The 24268-nt window shown below is 36.4% G+C and overlaps 1 protein-coding gene across 2 annotated transcripts in view; it reads left to right on the forward strand.

Annotated features, from left to right (window-relative positions):
* Nucleotides 1–24268, forward strand: part of ZDHHC17 (zinc finger DHHC-type palmitoyltransferase 17) — a 71330-nt gene that overhangs the window by 37424 nt on the left and 9638 nt on the right. The window contains exons 6-13 of one of the 2 annotated variants that reach the window (XM_035901670.1): nt 1797–1861; nt 3229–3391; nt 7949–8074; nt 9317–9459; nt 11834–11934; nt 19524–19648; nt 20236–20352; nt 22977–23039. In XM_035901670.1, the coding sequence (XP_035757563.1) occupies nt 1797–1861; nt 3229–3391; nt 7949–8074; nt 9317–9459; nt 11834–11934; nt 19524–19648; nt 20236–20352; nt 22977–23039 (903 nt within the window). The remainder of the gene's footprint in view (nt 1–1796; nt 1862–3228; nt 3392–7948; nt 8075–9316; nt 9460–11833; nt 11935–19523; nt 19649–20235; nt 20353–22976; nt 23040–24268) is intronic. The other variant, XM_009646278.2, reaches the window with a different exon arrangement.

A 24268-nucleotide genomic window follows, 5' to 3' on the forward strand; every position in this document is an offset into this window, starting at 1 on the left:
CTTAATACGAGTAATAGCTGTAGCCTGCATTGATAATTTATGTACAGGGAATAGTCTGGAGTTCATGGCTTTTTCTTTTCTTCTTCTTTTAGCTGAGTGTCACCTAGTGTGCAAAGTGTAGTTTTGATTTGTCAGGTGGAATCACGGAAGGAATCGTTTTACTTAACATCCAGGCAATCAGGTCCCTGCTGTTGGTCATGAAGAATTCCTTTTCTACATTAAATCTATAGATGAAAGAGTGATTGTTCACGTTACATTAATTTGTACAGTCTTCAAAATATGTTGCTCACACAGAGTGACCTGTGAGTCAAAGTCATGCTTCTCAAGGATGAATGACCTTGAGGTTAGGCTGTGGTTCTGATTTCCTTCATGATTTCAACAACAGGAGGTTAAGGGGAGTGGCAACAGTTGTGTGGTCCGAGTAGGTCCAAAAGGATCTAATCTATGTAAGTGCTGTGGGCAAATAGACTTGGATCCCGGTCTCAATGTATGTCACACTTTTCTGAACAAAAAATGCAATAAAGTAATGGTTCTCTTTCCTCTCCATCAACTGTTTTTTTAAATTTCTGATTTTTTTTTTTTAATTAAGGAACAGTGTAAAAACACAGAAAAATAAAGTATTCTGTAGGCTAAGGACATTTTAAAAGCAATTATTTGGAAGAACTAAATTGGATTTTCTGGAAGACTTTGGTGTGGGTCAGGCTAGCAGCGCCGTGAGCGGGGATCCCAGGGTGCTGGGCATTTGGCAGACTACTGGAGCAGAGAAGAAGGTTCTGGGAGTGACAGAAAGCAACTTCATCCACTTTCTGGGTTTCTTCCAGTAGTTTCTGTAGCAAAAGACTTTACTGAAACATTTTCAACCTAATTCTCCTAGTAAGGACTGGGGGGAGTAGCATAGGAAATATTGACATAGCTCTGTTGCCTCTAAGGAAAACTGTTTAGGTCTTGCATTTAGTTAGAGTAATTTTGTTAGTGGTGGTCTGTGGAACTTGCCCAGATGTGCTTGACAGTCTAATCGGCCTCAGTGTATTTAAGAATTACCAACTTCTGTGGTAGTGAGGCAGGGATATATAACAGGAAAAAATGCTGTAGGTATTAGATCCTTTCTGATGGATCTAAGAGAGTTGTCTGGATGGTGCTGTTTTGTCATTCTGTGGCTATGTTCTGTTAAATGTAGTAATGTATATTTTTGTTTTTAGCCATGAGTTTAGTCACCACTTGATTATGGATCAGTTTTATTTCTGGGTACGTTGCTTTTATCGTGGCTTTTGTTTAAACTTGAAAATTTTCTGGCATCCAGTAACTTGATATCCAGATATTTAAATACCTTTGGAACTGAGTGAACTAAGGAAAATTGCTTTGCAAGTGGAAAAATAGATGCAGATAGCATTCAGTGGGATGTAGGATTCAGGCCATGGTATTTATGTTAAATTATCAATTAATGCACCAATATTTAATAAAATACTTTAGTTTTCTAATGCTTTTGAATGTAGTTGTACATCATCTGTATATATCTTTATGTTGAAGATTAATAGTAAGCTAGAAATTACTAGTCTTTTACAATATGACGGTTCCTTAGTTTCCAAAATAGATTGGAATGGTTCTATTTTTGCAACGGTGGTGTTAATGTCTGTTTTCATTTTTAAATGTTACTTTACTATGTACTAAAAGCTTGCCAGTTTTTTCTCCAATTCAGTTGGTTAGTCTTAAAATACTGCTTCTTACTGCAAACCTCACATCTACTGGATCTTGAGCGTGCTTACTTCACCGACTTTTTTTTTCTTTTCCTTTTTTAGGATGTAGATATGATGGATCAAAATGGAATGACACCTTTAATGTGGGCAGCTTACAGAACACATAGGTAATATCTCACTGCAGTTTTGACTTTCCCTTGATGTTAACTAAGCGGCATATAGTAGTAACTGGTTTTGATTTTTTTGAAAGGTTTTTTTTGGTTTAACTGGTCAATTGTCTTTCCAGATTTGCCCCTTTATCTTTCTTCATTTATGATTGTTGTGAGTTAACCCCAGTAGGCAGCTCAGCCCCACTCAGTCACTTGCTTGCTCCCGCCCAGCGGGATGGGGAGGGGAATCAGAAGGGTAAAAGTGAGAAAACTGAGATAAAGACAGTTTAATAGATAAAGCAAAAGCTGCATGCCCAAGCAAAGCAAAGCAAGGAATTTGTTCACTGCTTCCCACCGGCAGGCAGGTGTTCAGCCATCTCCAGGACAGCGGGGCTCTATCACCTGTAATGGTTACTTGGGAAGGCAGAAGGCATCACTCCAAACATCCCCACTTCTTCCTTCTTGCATGTAGCTTTTATTGCTGAGCACGGTGTCATATAGTGTGGGACATCCCTTTGGTCAGTTGGGATCAGCTATCCCCACTGTGTCTCCTCCCAGCTTTTTGTGCACCCCCAGCCCACTTGCTGGCGGGGCGGCGTGAGAAACAGGAAAGGCCTTGGTGCTGTGCAAGCACTGCTCAGCAATAGCTAGGACGTGTGTGCTTGATCAATGCCTTTTTGGTAGCACATCCAAAACACACCACCATAGGAGCTACCATGAAGAAGATTAACTTGATCCCAACCAAAACCAGTACAATGACCTATTCAAGAGAGAGGATATTATGATGAAGTACTCACTAATATGAACTTTCAGTTTACAAAGTAAATTTTCCCATGGAGATGGTTGGAAAAAGTTGGTGTACAATAACATTCTCCGAAGAGCGTATTTGTCTGAATTAGATTCCTGCTCTGAAGGGCCTATCTCCATCAATTGTTGAGAGGAGCATAGCTAGCTTTTACAAATACCTACCATTACCAACATTAGCATCGTGTTTTATTTTCATCTTTTGGAATGTGAAGTGGAAATATAGCATGTTCTGAACTTCGGTTGCTACCTGCCAGGTGTATAATCATGTGCATGCTCTTACAAATCCATTAATACCGTTAGGTTTTGGTAAACATGAAAACAGAATCGTATAACAAATGTGTTTCATGACATCCCAGAACAAGCTGTCTTACTGAGCTCCTTTAAAAGTCCACAGAATTGCAGTTGCTCTTTGGTGGGAAGGGAATTTGAGCCATTCACAATCATCAGCAAATAATGTCACTTTGCTATTACATAGTGTACCTGATCAATGTTCTTTATAGAAATTGAACTCATTAACAATAAGTTGGTATGTATTTGAGTTCATCTTCTGTAGAACTAACAAAAATTTTCTTTTCTAGTGTGGATCCAACCCGATTACTACTTACATTTAATGTTTCTGTTAATCTGGGAGACAAATATCACAAAAACACAGCGTTGCACTGGGCTGTGCTAGCAGGAAATACTACAGTTATTAGTCTTCTGTTAGAAGCTGGAGCTAATGTTGATGCTCAAAATATAAAGGTAAACACTTGGTCTGTTTTTACTGTAAGTGGTTTGAGGCAGAAATAACAGAGCCTATGATGAATCTCAAGAATAGATTATTACTGTGGGAACGGTGGGATCATGAAGATGATTTCCTAACAGTGATGCATAACCACTAAATCTGCACCTTCAGAAGTACTCATGTAAATAATTTACCAGTGGTTATGTGCAAATATGTGGGAGTGGGGTGTGCAATTAGACTGCATGCATGAAGACCCATGCATTTGGATGCAAAATTGGAAGTCTGACTGAATGTCTTCTAGTGAAGTTCTGGGGTGACTGTCTGTTTGTTGGAGTGAGATGTGAGACATCTCTGTCCTCCTCCAGAGAGATGATAAATGCTCTAGTATTTCTCATGGTGGCAGTAAGGAAGTTGGAAGCCTGAAAATGCCAGTAGGAGTAAAATAAGAAAATGGGCTCTTTTTTGCATCGGGACTTTAAGTTGCCTGATTACTCTACCAGAACCTCTTGATGATGAAGCTAGATTCAGCACTAACAGAGCCCACCCCTAGTATATGTTAGAGCAGCCAAGCAGCTGTTAGAATTTATGCCGTAGACTTGGAGTCTGTAAGAGTTTCTCCAGCAGTGGAAGGTGAGCCTATTGAATGTGGTTTTGTCCATTGCCTCCAGACTATTCGGTATATCAAATTAGATGTACTTCACCACCCAAGCTGTTTCTTCTGTGGTGTTAGAGAAGAATGCACTTTTAGAAAAAGAATTCTTTACTCAATTTCTCTTAAAATATTTGTATTTTCCACTTACTGAGTGTTACAGATGGAGTGGTTACACTGGAAGATACAGCTATGAGTCTACATTTATAAAATGTTAAATTCTTAACTAAATTTATTTGACCTTTCACCATTTTCCTTACTGATTAAGATGGCCAGGGCCTAATTTGCTTGGCCACGAGTGGTAGAAATATGCTAAAAATATATATATACGGATCATTTTCTTGAACGGCATGGAACAGTCTTTTTAAGGGTGCAGTCAAATTTTGCTAGTAGCTTTCTAGGTCCTACATCCACTTTAGGATATCAGAAATACTGATGATTGTGAATGAAAACTCATTAGAAAAATCACATGGCTTTTCACATGTTTAAACAAAATCAACTAGCCTGTTGCATGTACTGATGTGAATATATAATAATTATTCCTGGTCTGTAAGGTCAGTCATGTGTATGAATTATGCTTCTAGTCTCACTTGTTGTAAACTGTTGAAAAGCTTTTTTTTCTATGCCACCTAATGGTAAAAATTAAGGTATTTTTGGAGAAAAAAATCTGTGTGTCATACCTTGCTTCTCTTGGCAGACTGATTAGTGTGATTAGAGTTTTAAAGCCATCACCTTACCTATGTTTCAGGATTCATGAAATCTGTAATAAAAATTTGTATGGTTTTGGCCAAATGAAAAAGTACCTGCTAGCCTGAAGCAGTTCATGGTCTCTCCTCCTTTATTGACAGACAGCAGCAGTCAGTAGAAAAATAGGGTTTTGAACCTGCTGGATCATGATATCTTTCCAGTCATGGCAGAAAACCTGTGCCTGGTTTCATTAACCACTGCCTGTGTTCTGCGGTGGAGTGGAGGTTTCTTGCATGCCTTCCCAGGTTTCTAGAATCTTCAGAGGATCAAAATCATTCTAGCAGTGGCAGTTTTGCCATCCTGCCAGTGGCTTTATAACAGATGTTGATTTGAGTGATAGTAAACATATAGGAAACATAAGAATTTTGTTGATTTTTATAGGTATATAGAAACTCAGTTTTGTCCTTCTCCTTTGACTGTTCAGCAAAAAAGTTTGAGCCAAAAACCGATAGTTAAGTAAGTGTCTGGCTCATGTTTGCTCAGAAATGAAAGGAATCGTGAAAGGTTCCTTTCTGATGCAGTCTCTTCCAGATTTCAGCAGTGCTACCTAGCGAAGTCCTTTTCTCAGATTGCCCATGGTGGTGGTAAGACAGCTAAGGTTAAAGAAATACATTGGCTGAAAGCCGTTCAGCTTTTTCAAATTATGAAATGGCTGCAATACCAGGTGCGAGCTTTGACCTTGTTACAGGCTCTAGGCAGTCTGTGTTAGAAAGGTGCATGCTGCTGGCCGCCTAGGTTTGGAACAAATTGGAACCAGTCATCTCAGTAAGGTGCTCTTTCTACTTTGCATGACAGTTTGAGAAGTATATGAACAATAGCACTCTTATTCTGGAATAAAGCTTGACACAAGCAGTGGGTTTGCCCTGTTTGTGTTACTTATCCTCTTTATCCTCTTGCTGTACAAGAAAATAGTACTTTTGGTAGTGAGATACTTTCTTTTTCCTTTTTGAGAACTGGATTACAGTTGGAGTTGGAAGCTGCTTTTCAATAGTCAAAGAAGAGTGCGTTTTTGTTTGGTTGATTTTTTGTTAAGGAAATTATCTGCCACACCAGTAGACAAATTGGGCAGATGAGGACAGGATTTCACAGGGAGTCAGCTTATTATGGGGGTCAGGGGGAAACCTGTAAATTTTATTTAAATATAAGCAGAAGCTCCGTTTTTACTAAGGAGTGGTAGAGACCTAAAAGAGCTTTTATGGTTTAAGGAAGTTTTTTTTTTTTTTTAAATTTGTTAATGAATCATTGAATGGACATAGATGTAGTTTGATTATGCAGTGTATCTGTAGGCTTGTCTGTGGAAGTCTACATGTAAAGTTCCCCATGGTAATGACTCTTCAGATTATTCTTTCTATCTAAACACTTTACAAATATATAATTGAAGCTGTATTGCTTGCTGGCAAACTAAGTGTGTTACTAGATTAAGCTCCCCTATTTTACTTTTTTTTTTTTGCTTTCTAAGCAAGTCAGCCATCCACGACCCCTGCAAATACAAGGAAAATATTGAAATGGCCAGATGATGAGAAGCATAGTCAAAGACTTCTTTAAAGCTCCCTCAATCTTTTTATCTAGGCAGTTCCTAGGTGTCTCATGGCCCTCTAGTGGAAGGGATGCTCAGCTGGACCCCAAGACAACTTCAGGATTTACTTGGGAGATCAACTCCCAGGGGGAATTGCTTATCCACAGGTAATCTTTGCAGTCTGGATATACAAGGTGATATTAAAAAAACAGCATCTCTGAAGTTTTCTAGGTATTAGCAATTCAAGGTGCTATTAAATTTGTGATGAAGCAGGCACCATAGTTCCGTTTCAGGCATTGCTGTTGAGGATGGAGTTGAGTTAACCTGTTTCTTAAACATCTGGCTAAATAACTTTGAAGCCAACTTTGAGTCAAAAGTTTATTCTTTTTTTAACTGATTTTGCTAGTTAAACTCACACCGAAGGAGTGCAAGATCCTGTTAAATAGCAAAAAGCTTCAACTCATAATCAATAGTCTGTGCTATTTACTCTCCTTTTAGAGATTTGGAGCAAGATTTCAGAGGCAAAAAATGACAGTTAAGTACTCAATTCCCATTGTCTTTCTATGGGATATAAGTAGCTAACTGTACTTTTTAATCTTTGAAATCTCTTTTGTCTATAGTTATTATTGCCCTTTCTGGGTAATTTCAGTTTCTGGTACCTGTCTCACTTTTTTTTTAGGAGGGGGCCGAGCGATGGAGGATTCAGCCATTTTTCAAGCCTCCATGAATGGTTTGTTTAGGAGGGGAGTTAACTCCAGTAGAAGAGAGGAGGAGTCAAATGCAAAACTGAAGCTGGAGGTACCTGAAATTGGTTGTCTCTTGCCTCCTCTATAATTTTAGACCCAGTCAATAACTTTCATTTAGCTCTCTTCCTAAATGTTTAAAAAGCAATGAAATCAAATCAGTTTAAGTAGGCATCTTTGGCCCCTGTATCTCTCTCTGTGTTTCTCTTTTGCTTTGTCTGTCAGAAAAAGGGAAAGAGAAAGCATGAACCCTTGCTGGCTTAGCACCCAAAGTACGTGAAGCACAAGCTAAGCATAAAAGCTCAGAGTTTTGGAATAAGTTGGAGCAATCAGTTTACTCTTTCCTGTTTTCTTCCTAGGACTTCAGTAACAGAGATGGATATAAGGCCAGTAAGATTGTGGAAAAAATTCCTTATAGAAACGTTCCATGGCATTAGTAACTTCACTCTGCCAAAAAGGCAGAGAATTAGCTTAGGAGTCAGGCGTTAGGCTGGGAGAGTTTCCATGATCCAGTGGGTCACAAGTTCTTATTCTTTGCTTGATTTCTGCTGCCTGTCAATAGCTGAGGGGGAAGCACAGTCTTTCATTTACAGACTAGTAGACTGTGCGTAGAACAGTGAAACATCGTTGTGTTATGCCAAAGGCAACAATTATTGCGATGTCAGGACATAGATACTGTCTGGATCACACATTTAATATTCTACTTGTCCACTCATATATAGTTATGAGAGAGTGAAAAAGACCAAGAGGAATGAATGATGTTTGGTTTCAAGTAAGCTGCAGAGCAAAATGTATGCCAGAATGTAGCTTAAACTGATTTTAAATGTATTCTTTTTACCTGCCAGTCTTCTGTTTCAAAAGTGCTTTGAATGCATTGTATTTTTAAATTGGATGTTTCCCACTTTTATACTCCTGGCAGGGAGAATCACCACTTGATCTGGCAAAACAGAGGAAAAACGTTTGGATGATCAATCACCTACAGGAAGCAAGACAGGCAAAGGGATATGACAGTCCATCCTTTCTGAGAAAACTAAAAGCTGATAAGGTAAGAAGTAGGATAACATTTCTGTAAATCAATATTACTGCTGCCGTTGGTTTGGGAGTGTGTGTGTTTGTTTAAAGTAAGCAGTTCAGTACTGTGGTTTCCCCATATTTCAGTTTTAGGAAACATCTTTTTGTTATGACAAAAGTAATTGCAAAGGTTAAAAAAAAAAAAAACAAACCTCTGTTCAAGGCAGGAGGAAAGAAAACCTCCACAGTTACCTTTAGTTTTTGTGCTAACTAAACGTTAGGAAAGTACCAAATGGTCTGGTATGGTTGGGGATAGCCAAGATTTTCACAAAGCTGACTCTCAAGTGTCTACAGAAAGAAGCATTTTAGATATCCTGAACTCTGATCTCCTCTCTAGTTATATAGTGCTTTGTGTTGAATGAAAGAAGCAGTCAGTCTTGACAGTATAATGTAATATATGAATCTGTAATGTGGAGGCCTTTTTCTTCTCAGGTTATTATTTAATACTGCAGACAGGAGGAGGCAAGAAATGAGGGTACAAAGGGTAACAGTGCTCTAGCACGAAGAGCTGTCTACCTGCCTATAGTTTGATAGCTTATATAGAGTTAATATTTTCTTACCAGGCAGAGTGTTGTGCTGGATATAAAGTATTGTTATCACTGATTTGTTACAACTTCTTGATTTAAAGATACGTGGCATCTTGATGATTAAAGCACTGGCTACAGCTTGTGCTTTAGCCCTGTGGTAATATGATAATGTGATTTGTGTATTGCATTGTGTGTACATGTGCGTTGTGACTATGCTTTGAATATCTGGAAAGAGTTCAGTGCCTTCGTCAGGAATTGTACCCACTTGGTATAAGACAAAAAAGGTCCTATCTTCTTTCATAGATGCTTCAGTATGACTTTATTGCTTACATTACTGCAGTATTTAAAGTTCACTGAGATCACTGTGTGCTGTGTAGTAGTTTATACAGTCTGACAGATTCTTAAAAAAGAGATGCTCTTGCCTTTATTCTGGATTAACAGCAAAGTCTCTAGAAGGCAGTTCTAAATAAGTGGAATTACTGATTTGTTATAAAATTCTAGGAAGATTTTTTTTTCTTGCACATTTATTAGAGATATGTAAATACAGGAAATGAGAAAATGATTCCTCCCCTTACATCAAGCTTCCTGAAAATTTATTTAAGTTTTTGTGACAATCCTATTTATTATAGAATATTCTTATACCATCTGTTCCTGAAAATAGTTACTTACTGATGTTTGTTTCTATATAGGAATTCCGTCAGAAGGTGATGCTGGGAACTCCTTTCCTAGTTATTTGGCTGGTTGGGTTTATAGCAGACCTAGACATTGATTCTTGGCTCATTAAAGGGCTGATGTATGGTGGCGTTTGGGCTATGGTGCAGTTTCTTTCAAAGTAAGTGTTTTACCAGGACACTGTCTGTTTAGTGTGCACACACAAATTGTTTTGCTGGTATCTTTGTTGGATAAACAACCTTAAATTTCTATTTTTTGTGTGTTTTTTCAATATGCAACATTGATTATTTTTTTTTTTTGGAATTTTTTTTATTACTATTTCTGGGCAAGATCTTGAGCGACTTTGAGCTCTTGTAATGCTCTTTTGTCTTGCAAATAGCCATGGAATTACCCTGGTTGAATACTACTGAGCTAGTAGAAACTAACAGCAGAACAGAAATTCAGTCATTATCCAGAGGAGGGTGCTGAATGTCTGTCTACAAAGAGTTATCAGCATGAATTTTGCAGAAAACAGCCAAAGGAAAAGTTACTAGAAAAGAATAGAAAAAAAGATATGTGCAAGCATGCTATTAAAAACTATTTTTTTAGAATTTAAATACCCAAAGGCGTCTAAAGAGATTTGTAGAGAGAAATGAAGTTAGAGTCAGATTTTGTAGCTTCTGTTGTTGTGGAAAGGGGTGACTAAAGAAGAAGGCTGTTTTCTAATGATGTTTTTAATTTGTTACCTGATCATAAAGAATTTTAGTTGTGTTTGTGATTACTTTAATGGACCTGTGTATACACATGCACACACATACACATGCAGGCATGCTCCAGTGGATTTTCAAGATCCGTAGACTGCTTCACCTATCCTTTGCTCTTAGTTATCATGTGTAGAAGAACTTACTGTATCTTCATGCTTACAAGCTTTTCTGGTATTGAATGTTGTGTTTATTAGAACCACTTGCTTCTCCTTCCTTTCTGCTTAAAGAGGAGAAGAAAATATATCTGTTCCTTAAATGGAATTCATAGAATTTTAGTGAACTTAATAGACCAGGAGGGAGATGGGGGATCATCAAGCTTTTGCCTCTGCAGGATCTTGGAGATGATCTTTTCAGTCTTTTTGTCATCTCTGAGGCTGTGCAATTTGCTCACCTCCTCCCACAAATAATTTATTTGGCAATGCAAATCCTCAACCACACCTCCTGCAGGAAGCAAGGATAAGATTTCTTCAAGTTTCTCAAGACCTATGTTTTGTCACGTTTTATATTTTTGACCTACCTGACACGTATTCAGGATTAACATTCTTACTTTCTCTTATCCTTTGTTTAATGTTTAGTATAAATACTTTTTGAAGTGTTTTTCACAAAGTCCAGGTTTGATTGAAGCTTTTGCTATTATTCTAGTAGCATTTCCTTTCCCTGTTGAATTTTAGCTAATCTGCTTAGCTGTATTTTCCTCCCTACTTCTTTCACACACACAAAAAAGGCACAGAAATTGCTAACTCCTATGTCCCCAGATGTATATTCACTTACTACTCACTGTCTTAGCTCATCTTCCTTACAGAATTTTCTCAAAAGACCTAAGAAACCTCCATTAGAGACAAGACAGTTACTGCAAGGGAGTAAAGGATTGAAATGGAAACTACTCTGTGCACTCATTTATCTGTGGCAGCCCTGAGGGCACCACCAGGACAAAAATTAAAATGTGTCAATGTAAGGATGTTTAGGCAGATGATGGAAGAAGTTTTATGTCAAGGAGTTTAGCAGTTTATAGCCTAACTTTTTATATACTTAGCAATTTTTTCTTCGAGTGTGGAGTAACCTAGTCACTCACTTAATTTGTCTCAGCTATATTCAACTTTATTCGGGATAGTCTTTAAAATGCAAGAGTATAAGAAGGTGAAAATCATTCTAATGGCTTTTTTTTTTTTTTTAATTAAAGTAGCAGCATTCTGTCTTAGAACTTGGCAAGTCTAGTGGTACGGGGAATGAATTAATCTGGGGTTTTTTTGTACTTTCTTTTGGCAACTGTAACAGAAGCAAAAGATTCAAGAATCTGAACTATTTCAAGTATGTAGGCTGATAACACCAAGGTCTCTTAAACTTGTTTTCTTAATGAAGTAATTTTAACATGTAATTTTCATTGTACGGGTTTCCAAAATATCTTTAGCCCTGAAATCTCATAAGTAAATGTAGTTTGCAACCACTATCCGTGTAGGATAGGAATTTCACAGGTTTCTAACTGCTTTCACAGTGTAGTTTTATCATGAGTATTTACTCATTCTACCTTTCTTGTCCAGTTCTTGACATTCACTTCAAAAGTAAATGTATAAATTCTAATTGAATAACTTTCAGTCATGACCCTTCATCTGGACAGGTTGAAAATGGGAATTTCTCACGAACTTTGAAGGTAAAAGTGAATAAGATGTTTTTATGACGTATTTTGCAGTATCCCATGTAGTATGCATTTTGATGTGTTTTTCAGAAGCAGTAGTTGAGGATTTACATTTTATAAGTCAAAACTTATCATGTGACATTGCTCCTACTTTACAGGTCATTCTTTGATCACTCCATGCACAGTGCACTGCCTCTTGGAATATACTTGGCAACAAAATTCTGGATGTATGTGACGTGGTTCTTCTGGTTTTGGAATGATATCCTTTTTTGTGTACAGTAATAAGTAGTATTTTTTCATGTTAGTAGTATGAGGTAATATCTAGATATATCCTACACATAAGAGTAAGTAAACTAATTAATTTTTTAAATGGCTATCTCCATTAAACATTGATTTCTGTATTGATGGTAATTATTTTATCACTTTAAAAATGTGCACACTATTGCTTTGCTTCAGTAAATGAAAGATTTTCCTCAAAATTGGCTTACAGTAGTCTGCAAAATTTCCTGTGCTTTACCAGTTTCTTAAGTGGGAGAAATGTAAGCAACTCTATAAAATATGCTCTGGCTGTAAAGTGACAAGGTGTAATTGACTGCATTTTTAGACACTGCTTTTTTGAAAAGCGGTAGGTAATTTCATGGAATGTATCAATTCCTGTGGAATTGGCTTTATAGTTAGTTCTTCCTAAAGATTTTACAAATTCCATTTCATACAAACTTTAGATACATTTGATAACTGTATTTTTAGTTTTTGAAGATGTATGTAGTAACAATGCTAGATTGTAGAGATTCAGCATATGCCCATCTTTTTATGTTTTTCACTGCCTAGATATGAACTTTTCGTATTCAGAGGGGTAGAAATTGATTCAGAGTTCACTGAAGAATGTCAGTTACCCACCTTAAGGAAATAGATTCAAGTTTTTAAACAACTTTCTTGGGTACCCAAGAAAACAAAATAGGGTTTTAATGTTTTATTAAATGTTTAATACGGTTCTTACAGTTGTCAATAGTTGAAGTGAAATTAATATTTATGATGGAAGTTGGCTTGACTTTTCTAGAAACTGTTTTTCTTTTCATCCTCAAAGGAATTACCATGAAATAGGATAGTAGCAATGTAACCCTTTTATCATCTTGTTAATATGTTCTCCAACCTTAGCTAAATGAAGCCTCACATTTTTGGGTTGAGAACAGAGAGGAGACCTTGCTTCCATGCTGCCTTTGGCTTCCATGCTGACAGTGTTTGCAAAGGTGCTGCTGTGAGTAAGAACAGCCCCATGGGACTGGAGATTACTGCTATTTCACATTTAAAAAACCTAAAAATGAAAATCTAGTAGCTATTAAGTAAAAAAAAGAAAAATATCTATCCATATTAACATGAGTATGTCTTGAAGTAGTTATTTAGAAATGCTCATCCTACTACCAGTCTCTCTGTCTGGCCTGATTTTTTGTGGGTATACTCAATGCAATTTACTGCTAACTGCAGAAGGAGGAAAGCAAGTACCAAATTAATACGAAAAACATTTTTAAAACCAGTAAAAAGGAGGTATACTTTTCCAGTTTTTGTGGAATGGAGTAGAACTGTCTAAATCTGTCATGCCTCTAGATTGAAGTTGCTTTTCCTATTCTTTTTGTTAAGAAAATCTGATTTTTGGCAAATAGTAAAAGAAGTTTCTGAGGCAGTTACAGTAACTATACCACCTCACTTCAGAATCTCAGCTCTCCATACCTTGTAGGTTTTCTTCAGAAACTCATGTTTGCTAGTGCTGCTACATATTTTGGGTTGCAGACGTTGAGCTACTGTGAAATGCTTTCTTGTGGTAACACTAACAGCAGCTTGAACCAAATCTAAGAATGTGTGCAACTTTAAATCAAAGTCCTTGACCGTATTAAAATGGCTGCACAGCCAACACAACTTGATGATGGCCTCTATCTTGATGTAGAAAGCTGTCCCTTAAGGCTGGCAAATTGTGCAATTTTTATTCTGAAACTTATATTTTCTTCATATTTGTACCAACTTGCTTATAGTTTTATTTCTGTTAGCTGTTCTGATTAATGCAACTTGAAGTTTGGGGTTTTTTTTGTCACAGAATAATGTTTGTTGTCCACTAGAATTAGTAACTATAGACGATGAGTTACCCTAATAAAGTCTGACATCATAATGTCAATAAAACACTGTGCTGCTTCTGTAATTTAAGGTAGGTGATTCAAAACCTTTGCAACATTTTTTGTACACAGAAGTAGTAGTCTAAAAACTTCAGTTACTAATTGCTTTCATTAGAGCTGACACAATTCTCTGACAAGCAGTTTGAGACACTTAATGCTTGAGGCCATCTTCCATTAATTGGTGATTTTTAATTGGAAGTCTTTGTAACAAGATTCCAAATTCATTCTTCTTCTTCTGGAAAATTGCCCTGTAGCTTTATTGGAAAAAAGAAATTGCATGCCTGCTCTATTTTTATAGCATGAGGCACAGCATTGTGGTTGGAGAAAGGATTCTTGTATTTTTACAGCTTTATATGATTACTTGCAGCAGACCAGCGTGCTACTTTATACTATGTAGTGTTCAAGTGATAAAACCTGTCCCAGTAGTTTTCACAAATTCTGACCATCTTTTGCTCAGGAAAAAAGTTTCTAACCTATAACAACTATCACAAATTACCTTGCTGGAACTTTATATTATATATAATATAAAGGTCTTCATTGCTGCAAGTGTTACTTCAATATTCAGGTGTTTGGTAAGAATTTTCTTGTAGATATGTTGAAGGCTGTAGAAGGTGTCTGGGAGATCATCTGGTCTCCTGGGTTTAGTCCTAATGAGACAGAAAAGGGCAGTCGAAACAATGTATCATAAAAACCAAACAAAACCAAGGATTAGCATCACATATCCTTGAATTTCAGGGTGGTGACATGAAAAATAAGGCTATAAATTCTAACGCTTAATGATGTGTCTTCTAAAAGACCAATCTTGAAAGTAAATTCAAACAGTTTAGATGAATTAGTGTACTGAATTTTTGTAAATGTTTCCATTCTACTGGATTTTTCTCAGCAGCTTCGGAGTCTGGTATATTTGTTAAAATAGAAATCCTATTCTTGCTGGGGTTGAGGAAGTTATGATCTGTGTATTTATGGACATATGATTCTATGGACCTATGCTTCCCTGCCACTGTTTTGCTGCTTCCCTTTAACTGTATTTTGCCCGTAACAAAGGATGGTTATGGCTTGCTCTGTTAGTGTATCTTCTTCTGTTTGCAGAGTAGGGGGGAAATACCCTCAAAAATCCTACTCACTAAATCACTATATTCTAATTTAGTTTTATTTTTAAAGGAAAAGAAGGGTTTTAAAATACACTTTTAATAATATGAGACTAGAATTTCACATTTCATTCTTTTTCATTAGCATTTATAGGTAGAACATTCTCTTGTGTCCTGTAAAAGTTCAGGGCACGTGTACCAAGTTCATATCTCAGTTGTTCACACAGTCTTTTCAGTTCCAGCTGAACAAATAGTGCTGGTTATGTCAGAAGGTTCTTATACTGCTCTGTTTTTCTAAGATGTCAGGGTTTGCTGTAACCCAAAATATTCACAGTGTTATTTTTGGTTCTACCACTTCCATTTGGTGCAAATGGGAGTGTACAGTTTTCATTAATTAAGCTTTTTTGGTATAGTATACTATTTGCAGTGCTGAAATAATGAGATGATAGAAGCCAATTTATCATTTTTAGAATAATTTATCATTGAGTATTGATTTATTTCAAATATACTTTGTGTATTGATGAGGTTTAGGTGAAAGAAAACAAACACTGCACACTTTCTCAATTGGGTCATTTTAAAAGGTGGGTGTAAGAGAATTCATGATGATTTTCATGCTTTCACAAGGCTTTTACAATAGCATAGTGTTTTAAAAACTGTAACAAGCTAATTGGTACAGTTAAGCAGTTAAAAAACCCGATTCACATTACCAAAATTAGCTTCAGGAAAACGGCAAAGCAGCGTGTATCCAGAGGTTCTGTTCCCATGTCTAAATACTTTTTCTGAATTTTAAAAAAAAAAAAATCTGGGGTGGGGGAGATGACAGTGAATGAATTTTTTTTGCAAGCTAAGGGATTTTTTTTTATGTTAGATAGAAGGTGGAGGTAGAGAGCTTTTACAGAGCTTCAGCTGATTAAAAATGGATGGATTTTGTCTAATAAATGGCTAATCAAATAAGGCTTCTTGCATAGCCATCTGCTGTTATCTACCTGGGCTCTTGGATCCAGATGTACAGCTTTTCAGAATTGGCAGCTTCATTAGCACATAATGCTCTCTGACCGCTTACACTAGCTTCAGATTCTTCTCTTTAGGAAAAAAGGATTTCATTACTGGATTTGCAGTTAGTGGAAGGGAACATCTTGGTGTATAATGTGCATTTTGGCTTGGTTTCAGGCTCTTGGGTGACGTCTATCTGTGATGGCAGGAAGCTGCATGTGTTTGGGCCCTTCTAAATAGGCTGCAGTTCAGGATGAAAAATTAGCTCAGTACGTGTTTACCTCAATTATGGGTTGTGGGGTGCTTGTTGTGATTTAAGTTTCATTTTAATTAGATGGTATTTTTGGTTCCAAGTGGTTTCCTGGAATAATTTTCAGCCTGTTGTACTTGTTCTAATAATTAAAAGATATTGATTAGGACTAAAGGAAATGTTTCATGGGTGTTTCTGCTTTGTCTCTCATAATGAAAACTGGGGAAACCTCATAAAAGACAGCAAATAGGTGACAGGGCAGAAGGTGAATGCCTGCTATATCATGTATTTTGCAGCCTTTAATAATACGGTAATGTATTTTTCCTTGAGTAGTTAGTTAGGACAAAAGGAAGGAGGTTAGGACAAAAGAGAGCATTGCTCTCTGGAGAACCGATTCCCTACTTTGTAGGCAAACCTACAGGGGTTTCTTGCGTATGGAGACTCTTAAGAGTTGCTCAAAGTTGCTAAAATCTCTTTGGAAGTAAACTTAGAGGGGAGTTCAACATAATTATAGATACCTCTAGCATGGACATCCATATCTAAGTTAGTTGTTTAAGCTCTCTGCGTAGCCACTGGAGAAAAATAGCCATTTGTAGGGCACTGCTTCTCTGACTTAGTTTAAATATCTCGATATTGAAGATAGATTGGATGTAGCTTTTTTCCTTTCTGTTATGTATGAAGGCATGCTGGGTAGTTTAAGGTAGGTGAGATGAATCCTACAGTTGGAGTTGTTTATGTACATCAGATGCCAGAATCCTGGAGAAGAAATTCTGACTTTCCTTTCGCCTTCAAAGTCTGGTTTGTTTTCATCCCTTCTCCCCAGTTTTGCTTAAAACTTAGGAGAAATGGGTTTTTGAAGATAGTAATGAAAAATACTGCTGACTTTGTCTTTCTCCATTTACATAGTTACTGCTCAGCTATACTTCACTCTACTTTCTCATGTAGTCTCACGACGTCTCCCATCCTCAGCACAGATGTACGTTATCTGCCACCATTTACACTGTCAGCCTTGCACTCATCCGACACCACTGTGATAAAAGGAAAGGCAAAACTTAGACTCTGTGGGGAGTCTCTTATTCTCTCTCTGTATTTTGTGGAGTAAAATGAGGGAAGGGTAAGCTCAGAAAAATTCTGCAAACTGAATTCTTACTCGTGTGGCTTCTTTATCACACAGGTTGTCTAAATTTTATTCAGTAAAAAACCAATTCCAAAACTCTAAAGTTAGAAAAACCCTTCTACTGGATAGAAAATAAATTGTCTTCCCCCTATCTTCTTTAACAGTCTAGACATGATGTATAGTATTTAGGAATGGGTCATATAATATTTTTCACTTGTACCTTTATTGTTTCTAACAGATGTCTGATTAAGGTATTTTTAATAAAAAAACAGTTTTCACTGTTGTCGCAAAAACCCCAGTGATACTTTTAGTATTCTAAAGAAAATGTAGTCTCTCTTTAACTGTATGAATAAGTTGAACCAGCTTATTCGTGGCAGCAGGTAATTTTAGAAGGAAAATAGGAAGAAATTAGATTCTATAAAAAAGGCAGAGCTTTTCATCTGTAATGTATCAAATAGAATTGTGAGTGTGTAGTCTATAGCATGGCTGGTGTTTTTTTTCCCCCCTGTTATAAACTTGCTGGAAACAGATTGTTAGAGGAAAGATTAATTAGCCTTTAGTGAGCCAATACTAACTTTCTACTAAATAAGGTACATGATTAAAATTTTAACCTAACTTGCTAATATTTTTTTATTAGAAATTCACAGCGAATTCCTCTCCCCAACAAAAGGAAAACAAAAGTTATTTGGGATATGCTTCACATGAACAATGAGACTTTGTTAGCATTTGAGAAGTCAAAAAGAGCCCTTCATTCATATTTCAGGGTTTCTTCATGTCACAAGAGCAGTGTAGAAGGATTTGAGAGACTTACTTCTATTCTATAGAAATTCTGTTTTTTTCATTTTATATTTGCTTGTATTATACCATGTAGATTTGTCAATGGTTTATGTAATTGTTTTCTTAATATTGCTTAATGCCTTTGATAAACATTTTTTCCAAAGGAGTCAAAGAGAATAGAATATACTTGTAGAGGTATAGTAGAATATATTTGAGCATCTGTTGTAACTTCAAAATGCGATGTTTTCAAAGCGTGCAAAAAATGGGATTTTGTTGTTGTCTTTAAAGCATTATATACCAATTCAGTGCAGGTTGTCACTTAATGCTTGTTTTTAAGTCTTATGTGCTGGGCTTTGTAACGCAAACACACAATATATTAAACTTTAATTACAGTAGAAGTTCTAATGACTACTGAAGTAATCTAAGTCACTCAGAACATAGTGTAGTTTGGGTGTGCAGTGACTTGTGCCTGAGTAATGAGTGTCTTTCTTGCCTGGATAAGGCTGTAGAGGTTTCTGCCACCACAACTTTGTCAAATAAGGCATCTCCTTGCAGTTAGGAACGATGGCTGACAGGTAGTCAGGTTGGCCAGGTCTTGTGTAGGTTTATCAGCGTAAATAATTTTCTACCTTTTGTGGAAGAGGCATGTCTGAAGTATTTGGTTTTTCAACACTATGGCTAAGAAATTCTGTGAAGAAATGTCAAGTGGTGTAAGACTAGGAGTGTTACATGGCAAGTCATTCAACACAAGAAATACATTTCAAAACTAATGGTTATTTTCTGTCTTTATATGGTAATTGATTTTAATAAACACTTCCAGAGAATATTAAATCCTGTGGTTTTGTAAGAATTAGATGTATTGGTATGTTAAAAATAACTTTCATTGATGTCAAATATGGGTATCCCCTTATAATAGGACCAGGTTACAGACAGTACCTTTCTTGGAGATAAGTGGTGTTGGGATGTGATTGCCATGCAACAGTGGTCATTGCAGCACACTTCCTTCTATGGCTAGAAACAGTCCTTTCTGTGATCCAACGGGAATGTCAAGCCACTGAAGACATAGGCAGCCAAATGACTTATAAATAGAGCTCTGAAATGTTTATTGTGGAAACAGGAAATACTTTTAAGAAGATAAATTTCATGGAATTTAATTTATTTTAAAGGGAAAATATTACAAAAACTGAACTATCGTTATTCATTCTTTAGAAGGGTAAGTGCTTTAGAAATGCCTCATGGAGAACAGCGTTTTTAAAAGTAAGTTTTCCAGTTTTTGAGCAACAGAAAATAGTGAGTACCAAGCTAGTTCTTACAGCAGCGGTGAATTTTGTTAATTCGGAAGACAGTGACTCGAGGGCATTCATAAAATTTAAATGTCTTTAAATTATGTTTCAGAATTACCAGTGGGTGTTTTCAAGAGGAAATTTGGTTTTAAACTTTGGATTCCTTGACTTCAAACACATCTCAATTTTTTCTTTATACATCTTCCATTCCTCGCTAATAGCGTTGCACTTTTCTACAATTTTGGAAAATCCTGGAAGTCTGATCCAGGAATCATCAAAGCTACGGAAGAACAAAAGAAAAAGGTAAAGCCATGAGATATGTCAAACTTGATCTTCAGCAGCCTGACACCAGTTGGTCAGAGTAGTTTACTGTTCAGTACGTGAAGTTTCAATGAATCATTGTATAACAAAAAGTCTAAAATGTTGAAAAGTTTTCCTTTCACTTGTCATCCAGGTTTCTTTTTTTACATTTGGAATGTATGTGCAAGTGCTTACTGGTCCAAAGTTACTTTTAGGTCATTTTGAGTAACAAAATTGCAACTTTGATTTTCAAGATAAAAAAGTTTAAAAAGCAGTTGGGTGAAAATGAAGATGTGAAATTTCAGAGTTTTGCCTTACTGAAACAAGTGACCCATTATGGGATAAGTATTAGTTAATTTGATTCTAAAAAAATTTCCAGACTTTAAAGCACCTCTAGTTTTCCTTAACTTTGTGTCTAAAAGCCTTTGACTAAGGATAAAAATAACCAAAACCCCAGGCAGTCTGGGATTGGGATGGTTTGGTTTTTTTTCTTTTGATTTAAATATTAGAGAAAATATGGATGATCTAATGATATCTTTCTAAGGCTTTCTAACACTATTGCTAGCATTTCTAATGTTTTTTTGTTGAAGTACACTGTCCTCAGCAGCCAACTCAGCACTGAATATTGCAAAATCACACAAGCAGCAGAAACATTTTGTTTGTTTCGTTTTTGGGCAAGTTTCCTAGAAGCTTACATCCCACCAAAAGTGAGTTTTGTGCTTCTACTTCATGCTCATTTGTGAATCCACACCTGTGTGGATTGAAATCTGATGCTTGGTATTACAGCTTCATGTAGCGATAAACAGATAATAGCCTTTAAAAGATGGTTGTGATAGCTTAAGTGATTTTTGTTTTCTCCGATAGCTTATTACTGAGTTGATAGTGTGCAGATTTACTTTTGCAAATTCCCTTTCTGTTACTGCCAGTTTGCCAAAGGAAGTTCCAGACTAAATTCTCTTCCTTCAACTGGACTAAATTAAATAGAAGAGTCAGCAACTGTACTTTGGTTTGGATTCAGCCAATTGCACAAATATGCAATTCGTTTGATCTACTTGCTTAAGTAGTTAAGTGTGGTTACAAATGCCTTGCTGAACTGGATAGGAATTGTAAAATGCAACTACTTCAGTCAGATACATATGGCTATGAATGTTTTGGTTGTCTTACCTTGCAGCTAACCAAACTGAAATGATCTGTTATCAGGGGCATAAACCACGGTAGAGTGCGTGTCTCACCTTTGTGCAGTGTACTGCTTTCTCACGGTTTTGTAATTTGTCTCCAAATGTTTTATCTTGAGTTAGCCTTTAGCTTTGGAGTAAGCAACCAAAAATGTTCTTTTAATTCCAGATGACCAAGTTAAGTATGTTTGATAATACGTAGTAAGCAACAATTTCAGATGTTTATTCTTCCAGTATGTCATGCCCTTCCTTCTGTGTTACAAAATAACCCGTCACTCTTAAAATAAGTAAATAAATAGTAAATAAACAATTTCAAAATTTCAAAATCAAATATTAGTAGTTCAAAAGCACAGAAAGTAGACCCAATATTTACAGACCACAAAAATGTGACTCTAACTTGAGTAGTCCTGGGACTCTGGGCTGTAATCTCTAAGGAGACTTATATTTAAGTGGTTTATCTGCTCTTGTTCATTTCTGTTCTCCTAAGCTTTGGGGTCTTGCTTGTGGACAGTAATGAACTCCAGTGCTGAGCATTGCAACATGTACGTTCCTTTGTGCATCCTTTCATTAGTCTGTAATGTAGTGTATGCTCCCACTGAAATTGTCCAAAATAATATTAAGGTATCAAAAACTACATCAACAGCATTGAAATCATGGTAGATACGTCTTGTTGGGTTTTTCCTTTCTGTTCACAAGTTATTCTTGTGAAGGAGGCTCTTGAATTTCAAGTCCTGTAGTGGGAAATGTTGTTAGAGCAGTGAGGGATGATGGGGGGGATGAGAAAGAGATTTAGAGTACTGAAGTTGGCAAAGTGCAAGAGGGACATGGAAGGGCTTGTGAATGGCAGTGGTTGGTTGGAGAGGGGATCTCAAGGGTTGCAGTGGTGGAGGCAAGAATACTGAGCCAATAGCAGATGGAAATACAACAAGCGAGGAGAAAAATAGTCCAAGTTTCAGAGCTTAGAAGTGTTAGAAAACTGTAAAGATTGTTCCTCATATACCTGAGATCAGCAGGGAAAGCATTACGGCACTGATTTACCCCCAGGCTGTTGACTGTAGCTTTTACTGGTTACTTTGAGGAAATTTCCATAGATGTTTCCTAACCAGTTATTAAGTGTAGTATTTTGGAGGAAAACTTCTGCGACTTCAGTCAAGATACCCACCTTAGCAGTCATCATCTAATTAAGGAAGTTGTGTTTATATTGCTATGGTGAGAAAATAGTTGTAGGGACTATTTTATTGCTTCTGCAGTTAGAAACCACTTTGATGCGTAAGGTATACGTGGTTTGAAAGGGAACAGTAGATTAATCTATTTGCCATTAGGCCATTTATGCTGAGCGAATTCCTTCAGGTTCAAGGAGGACTATTCTGGCAAAAGATGTTTCCAGGATGCTTTCCATATGTTGCAAATGTCATTTAAGTCTCATGAGGCACAGATTTCATCTGCTGAATTTTAAAACTTGATGAAACCATTTGACAGAATACTAGGTTCCTTCTATTCCAGTGATGAAGTGAGTACTGAAGGAGCGTACAAAATAAAAAAGCTATCATTTGGCGAGAAGGTATAGATGTGCTTTAACTCGTACCTACTTCTGTGTATCACTTGGCCCGAAAGTATAGCATTACCTGTAAGAGGAGTTTTGGTTTGTGTTCTCTGTTTTCTTTCTTGAAGCTTCAACATCTGAGGAAAGAGGCGAGTATAGATGTAAACGTTGTGATGGGATACCTCTGGAAAGAAAGTCTGGTTTTTAGACTGGCTGATCCTGCTAGCTAGTTTTATTTGTCTTCCTGTTTAGAAATTCAGCTGCATTATTTTAAGAAGTTTAATAGCAGGTTAGTCAAACTGGTGCTAATCACTGTGTGGATGTATCAAAATTAACATAAGCTTGCTTTTCCTCTAATTAAAACTAGATAGAGTAGGAATAAGTATAAGATAGAATTAATTTAGAAGGAAATGTACATATTGGTTTAACAAAGTACATTTAAAATCAGTTTCAGCTGAATTTAAGTTGTTCCTGTGTGTAGAAGGTACATGAAATGAATAAGAGTTCACAACCCTGGATCTGAGAAGAAGCTATTACAATGGTTGTCAGCATCTGTTTATTTGCTAAATTCTAATTTCTTTTTTTTTTTTCTTTTCTCTTTTTAATTCTGCAGACGATAGTAGAACTTGCAGAGACAGGAAGTCTGGACCTCAGTATATTCTGCAGTACCTGCTTGGTAGTGTATTGTTGAATCAATTGCAGCACTGATTTTTATTTTTATTTAATGCTAGGCAAAATCAGATGTTCCTATACTTAACACATTTTTGGCCTTAATAATGCAATTTCAAGGGCAGGATTTATTTGTAATCTTTAATTTAAACAGTGTTTTCAATAAATAACATATCTGTACACAAAAACCCCCTGCAACAATAAGAGGAAAAAAGTGATCACTGTGGAAATAACTTGCCAGATGTATAGATGGTTGGCTATACATCTAACAGGTTATGAAAACCACAGGTGACATTCCACCACCTCTAATTCACAGTAAAATTAAGTGGTGCTTCTAAGTAAAGTGTTTTTTTTTCCAAAAATCAAGTGGATTTCTCAGTTTGGCTGTAATTGGGAGGGGGGAAAAAAAAATCTTAATTTTTGTAAAGCTTGCCAAATTGTGAGCAAATACTTTTCTTGGATTGGTTAATACGTAGGTTCACCACAGAAAGTTTAAAAGGAAATAACTGCTTAAGGAAAAAGAAAAGTAACCATAGTAAATGTAATGCATTTGTTTTTTAGAAAATTAGCTAGTAAATATAAAATTATAAAGGTTATCAGTGTTATACTATAATGGTCTGACCGGTATAGGACTTGAATGAAAATATTCCCAAAATTGAATCTGGAAAATTATGTACAAATATGGCACCTTAAAAATTATGTGTGTATATACATGTATATCTCAGAACACTTATTATCAGTTCTTTTTTTATTGCCGTTTTATATTTCTTTCAAAACATAACCTTTTAAAAAAAATTGGCAGGAGTAATTTAGCATTTTAAGTTCCACCGAGTTCCCCTTCTTGAGTCGTATTCCTGTCTTTAGAAAATAAGCTGGAAGAGTTTATGTTAGAGCTCAGTTATGAATGATACTGACAGAACCGTGGAACTCCAACTCTGTATTTTCATTGTTAAAAAGCTGAAGTGAAACTGGTTGCTATATAAAGCTCAATAGCTGGAGGGGATAGGAGAAATTTGTGTGGGGAAAAAAAGTCCTTTATATATAGCAAACGCGTGAAAATCATTTCAGTGAGGTGGTATAGATGTTTGTGTTAAATAGTGTATAGATTAAGCTTAATAGCTAAGATTGCTTTAAAATTAGAATAAAGTTTTAAGTTTTCTAAGGGGTTAACAATAGAAAAATCAATTTATGTTTAAATTGGGGGGGGGGGGTGTGCTTTTATGACAACGACGGGGG

This window comes from Egretta garzetta, unplaced genomic scaffold, assembly GCF_000687185.1.
Source record: "Egretta garzetta isolate BGI_Z169 unplaced genomic scaffold, ASM68718v1 scaffold68, whole genome shotgun sequence".
Classification (NCBI taxonomy): domain Eukaryota; kingdom Metazoa; phylum Chordata; class Aves; order Pelecaniformes; family Ardeidae; genus Egretta; species Egretta garzetta.